Raw genomic sequence first — 6,205 nt, 5'->3', positions numbered from 1 at the left:
TTGCTAGAGTGCATTTTAAGAGCTGAGTAGTACAGCATGGACACTTCAAGCTGCAACAAATTGGAGTTTCAAAATTACCAAAAATAACGATTATTCATATTTTTGTGATGAATGTTTTACCTTTTAGAAAGTATTTCATTTCTTTTTTTTCTCCTCATGAGTCTCACAAAACACTTTGATATAGGTAGAGCAAATATAATCACTTTTTTCTCAAGGTTCCTTTCTTTATTGGATTTTTTGGTTTGACTTTGATGGCACCTGTTGTATGAAACTCTTTTCCTTGCATTCAGCATAAACTTTTTAACATTTTACTTGTTGAGTAAGTAGGTTAATTAACAATTTTGTGGTTTTGATCCTTCTTAGTATATTTACAGTTCCTTTGGGATAGAAGTTGAGTGTGATATTTGAAATTTTTTATTTTACGAAACAGGCACTCAAAATAATAGTTTAATTATTATGTAACGGTGGAATATTTCCCTTCAAAATCCTACACACTCTAACACATGCTAATTGTAATTCAGTCTGTATGAATAGATAAAGCCTGAAGCTGATTAATGTCTATTATTCCATTCTTAGGTATTCAGATTATCAAAGTCTTAAACTTTGGAAGATTTTATCCATTCTGAGACATGGAACAAGTGTTTCATCATTTCCAACAAGATCCAACTGAGACATCCTCTCCCACTGAAGTTCGTTTGTGGATAGAAGGTAAGATGTACTGAAACCTTTCAGAAGCTTGTCTTTCCTCATCACACTTCATCTTCTTTTATGTGCCCAGATTTCAAAAGAATATTCATACATAAAACACATACTATTTTGTAGTCTTTTCAGAAGATGTTTCAATATTAAAAGTTTGCACCTAAAATATGCAATTTAGGGTCACAAGATTATGTTTTATTTTTATTAATGTCTTCTTGTATGAATATTGAAATGAATTTAATAACTAAAGTTTAAATTAGTATATTAATGTGTGATTTTAGAGTTAAAAGAATTAATATATGACTATGGGAAGCAACCAAACATTTTAAAATAAGGATAGTAGAGGAAAAATATAGCATTATAACATTTACACTTTTCTACTAGAAGAAACCAGTGCTCACTGATATTTCTGGGCTATATAAAGGAATAGGTATGAAAGGAGGAGTTAAATGCACTTAATTTTATTACTAATTAAAATTTATTACACTTGATTAATACTTAATGCTTATAATCTTTCAAAGCAAATGTCATGCCTGCCTCCATTACTTTTTCACATTAACAGACACACACAGTGAATGTTTATTTATCCAGGAAGAAGGAAAGATCCCAAGACTTTATCACATCTCTTTATTAGCATCAAACCAATGAGTACTTTGAGATAAATTGGCAGTTTTTAGTATATTTAAGCACAGAAACTCTTCTAAAGATAATTAGTTACTATGAGGCTTTGCATTATTGCAGTGTTTTTTTCTTTACACTGTTATAAATAATGGTTACTAAAGATGGTTTAGAATATTCTATGTTAAGTAAACAGAATTAAACAATTCATAGATAAAAATAACATTATTACCAAATTATGGTATCCTTAAAGTTTTGATTCTCTGTAAAACAGCTTCAATGTAAAAATATTTTTCTCACATTAAGTTGAAATGGTAGTTATCTAGCACATTAATATGAATAAAAATTAAGTATAAAATAATTTAAGTTTTGTCAAAATTATTTTTATGCAAAGCCACTTCAAATGAAGACAAACTTACATTTTTTGTTCACATTTTAGTTCTAATTTAAAAAAATTATATATATATATATATATATATATATATTTGATGGACTTTTATTTTATTCATTTATTTATATGTGGTGCTGAGAATTGAACCCAGTGCCTCACATATGGTAGGCAAGTGCTCTACCACTGAGCCACAATGCTAGCCCTAGTTTAGTTTTTATGACAGAAAAATTAAGACCTCTGTAACCAATCTCACTCATTAGTGTATAAGCAGGTGCAATACATAAATGGAATAAGAACTTGGATCTTGCATTTGGAAGGAAATTCCAAGTTTTCCCAATTGCTATCACTGGTTTTATTTCTGTGATTTTTTCCCCTCTAGTTTCCCAACTTTGCATTCAGAATCTGCTGAAAAGACCACTAATGCAAGAAGATTTATATTTCTCTGTGCTCACATAACACTTCATGCGCTTCTCAAAGCACTTTCTGCCTATTGTATTTGTGTGTATGTGTTTATGTGTGTATTCATGCATTTATGCACTTATGTTCTATATGTTCCTTATCAAACTCTAAGTTCTTTGAAGGCAAGATGTAACATTTTTTGTCTTTGCATTTGATAGCATCATTGCAATGTCCTGCAAAGAGTAGATGCTTAATAAATATTATTATTGACAAAATAATGAATTTAATATATCCCATCTCAATTTTTTCCTGTAAAATTGCCTTTGTGGCCAGAAACTTCCAAGTTGTCAAACATAGTTAACTTGTGCTTGGTACCAGGGGCATATTTTAATCAGTCATTGTAGAATAATATAATTCAAAAAAGCATGCTATTAATTATAGGCATCTAGCCTAGATGATTTCAATTTTCTCATCAAATATAAGATTAAAGATCCTTAACTTGCTAGTATCCTATCTTTAAGTTGGTCTGAGATTCATAGTAATATATAAAATTATTTTAAAGGTGAAGGATTCAGTTATCTAAAGAGGAAAACCTATGATGATTATACCGTTTTGACTTACAGAAAACCTTTTCTATGGCCAATTTAAAGGGAAAAATGGAAGCAAGCTAACAATATTTAAACTAAACATGCCAGGGGATTTGCAGGTAGATTTATTTTAGCATATCCAGGAAATCATGTTTACATAAGTCATTCTGTGATCATTATCCTTTTAACATTATATATTGAAGTTTGAGTACAGTTTGAGACTCAAAAGTACTTTTGAAGAATTTTCTCTGATTTTGAGACTTCCAATGTTTATAAAAACTAGCATGTTCATTTGTTATTAAACAAAGGAATTTCCTAGATTTTGGTAAAATAGATGTGTGATTCAAATTTAACAAAGAGAAATCCTAAATCATTTGAGAGAATATAGACTGAGAATTTAGAGACCCCAGTTCTAGGCTTGATTGATCCACTAAATCCTATGTTGATCATAGATAAGTCATTTGACTTTTAGGAATCAGGTTTCTTTTTTCTCAAGTTGGCAACACAGATATACATGTTCAAGAGGTGTATAGTAATGAAAAGTAAAGATAAATAAAATATTGTAAGAGTTAAAATGCAAAATAAATATGAGATGTATTTTATCATTTTTCTAACTTTATCTTACTAAAATTAACTATTATTATGTTGGTGGTGTAAAGTTTGGCAACAAAATTATAGTATCAGCAGCACAAACATATTGTTCTCTTTATGAACCTTCTTGAATCTCACAGGTTTGTAAGATTGTTAGCTGTATCTACATATGGATTTAAATAGCATAAACCAGGTAGGTATACCATATATTAGAAGGCATTAATTAGAATTTAATTTGTTTTGAAAACATTTATTGGTTAGAAAGTGATGAACTAAACTGGAGAACTTGCAAAATTAGAAAATTATGAATTATAAAAATACTGGACACTTTATGACTTTTGTCCCACTTTTGAAATATGATCATATTGTCAAAATCACAGGCTATTCAAGATGTATTTGGCAGGGGAACAATTCCACTATAGTGACTATGACAATATTGAATGTATCATTCTGTATGTGCTTTGTGATTAAACTGAAGGGCTGATCAAAGGGTATAATTATTTCAGTTGGAAAAATAAGTTTTTGTTATCTGTTACACAGAATGGTGACTATAGTTAATAATAATGTATTATATATTTCAAAATTTGAGAGTAGACTTTCAAGATTCTTACCACAAAATGGTGTTTGAGGTCATGGATATGCTACTTTGATTTATTCATTCCACAATGTAAATGTATATCAAATATCACAATGTACCCATAAATAAATGCAACTATGATTTACCATCTAAAAATAAAATAAAACCCAAAATACTAAATCATAGTTAAGAAAGGTAAGTATGAAAACATTAGGAAGGAGACCAATGTAATCATTGTGTATTATTCCCTGAAATAATACAACATAAACCACATAGATTTGGGGTGTGATTGAATATAAATCCCAAGTTATGAAGTCTAATGCTTTAAAATGAGAGAAAATTTTAGGGGAGGGGTAAGATTCATTCAAATGACACTTAAATTATTTCTTGGAGATAACTGAAAGAGTGGCAGTACAGATATAGAGATTATTTGGGGGAACAAAACCAGATGTTATCCTTCCTCTAGATCTTTATCTCTCTACTTAAGCCTGGGGATGGAGATTTGGCTCTGATAATTTAACACTAATTTGAGGTGGTACCACTATTTCTATAGCTTTGAAGCAAGGCACCCTAGGGTAGAGTGGGAATGCAAGATAATAGTGGAATACAGGAAAATGGGATCCATAGAACAAACCTAAGGTGGAGAAATTGCCATTGAGAAATAAACTGGTATCAATTTTATATTTTTCCTAATTTATTATTTCTTCTCTTGGTGTATATAAAGGACAATTAAGTTTATTGGCATTATGTAAAATCACACTATATGTAATGTCATTTTATCTCTAACATCTCCAAACAGAACTAAAGAAGATTAATTGAAAAATATTGGAAAATTATTAGGTAAAACAAACTTGCAGTTTCTTTCACGTGCATTTACACCATCTTGACATGTACCTCTTCAATTAATAATTCTTCTCCCCTACCCCCACTCCTGCTCATCCTCCTCCTCCTCTCTTTCTTTCTTTATTTTTTGGTAGGAGGGATTGAACCCAGGGGCATTTAACAACTGAGCTGCATCCCCAGCCCCCCCACCTTTTTTTGTTTTGTGTTGTTTCTTTGTTTCTTTGGTACCAGGGATTGAACTCAGGGGCACTCGATCAGTGAGCCACATCCACAGCCCTATTTTGTATTTTATTTAGAGACAGGGTCTCACTGAGCTGCTTAGCACCTGGCTTTGGCTGAGGCTGGCTTTGAACTCAATCCTCCTGTCTCAGTCTCCTGAGCCACTGGGATTATAGGCAATAGCCACGATGTCCAACTATTCTTCATTTTTATTTATTTCATTCTTATTGTTTTAATTGTTATCTGGTCACAAAGCCTCTTATTATTTAAAGAATAAGTCCCCAAAGCCCTCTAGCTATAGTAATAATAAGTCTATAATATAATAATTGTTGTGACTAGTATAGAATTGAAAAAAATACCCATTTAGATTGCCATATATGAATTTTGAGATCAATTAAAATATAGATTATTTTAAACCTCTGTATTTTAAAAAGCTATTTATTTATAACTTTTAACAAATATAAATTGCAAAAATGAAAATCATGAAACAACACCCATCACTCTTTACCCCAATTCACCTATTGTTAACATTTTATCCCACTTACTTGATTTGTACATGTTCTATTGTTTTCTCCACCTCACATTTTTATTTTTCTGGAACATTTAGAGTTATGTTAGTATGTATTGCTTTGCTGCTGAATTCTTAATGCTATATTTCCTAAGAATAATAAATTTTTCTTCTATTCCATAGTACAGTTATTAATAATTTTATCAATATACTTTTCCCCTAAATAATTATTGCTATATTTTCTAAGAAAATAATAATTTTCTCACGTATCATAGTATAGTTATCAATAATTTTATCAAAATTATGAAAAATTGTAAGTACTCCTTCATTTGTAGTCTGATTTTGTGAATTAGTTTTATAACGTTTTCATCATTTGTATTCCCTTCAGCACAACTTCCAGTTTTAGATTAGATATTTCATAGAGCTGTCAGCCTCTTTTAACAAAAATATTTCCATAGCCTTTGTCTTTTATGATATATACTTGGAAAAATAAATCCACCTATTTTTAAAAAATAGAATATTCCTCATTTAGGTTTGTCTGATGTTTCTTCATGATTTGATTAAAATAATTATTTCTTAGCCAGAATATGGAATAGGTGACATTGTTTCCTTCTCAGGATATAACCTGTGGAATCATATGATATATATTTGCCTCTTATTGGTGGTGCTAGTATTGATATCAGGTTAAAGGTATTGTTTGACTTTGACACAACACAATCACTGCCTTTTTCTCCCTTGTAAACAATAAACAGTCTGTGGGGATACACTTTAAG

General features: G+C 30.3%; 1 protein-coding gene across 1 annotated transcript in view; it reads left to right on the top strand.

Annotated features, from left to right (window-relative positions):
- Positions 1–629: 629 nt before the first annotated feature.
- The window catches only part of LOC113199935 (uncharacterized), a 433,183-nt gene continuing 427,607 nt past the window's right edge, over positions 630–6,205 (top strand). The window contains exon 1 of the mRNA XM_077793630.1: positions 630–708. Within this exon, the coding sequence (XP_077649756.1) occupies positions 630–708 (79 nt within the window). The remainder of the gene's footprint in view (positions 709–6,205) is intronic.

The sequence above is a fragment of the Urocitellus parryii genome, chromosome X (genome assembly GCF_045843805.1).
Source record: "Urocitellus parryii isolate mUroPar1 chromosome X, mUroPar1.hap1, whole genome shotgun sequence".
NCBI classification, from domain to species: Eukaryota; Metazoa; Chordata; class Mammalia; order Rodentia; family Sciuridae; genus Urocitellus; species Urocitellus parryii.
The sequence above is the reverse complement of the archived record's forward strand: the minus strand, read 5'-3'. Positions and strand labels throughout refer to the sequence as shown.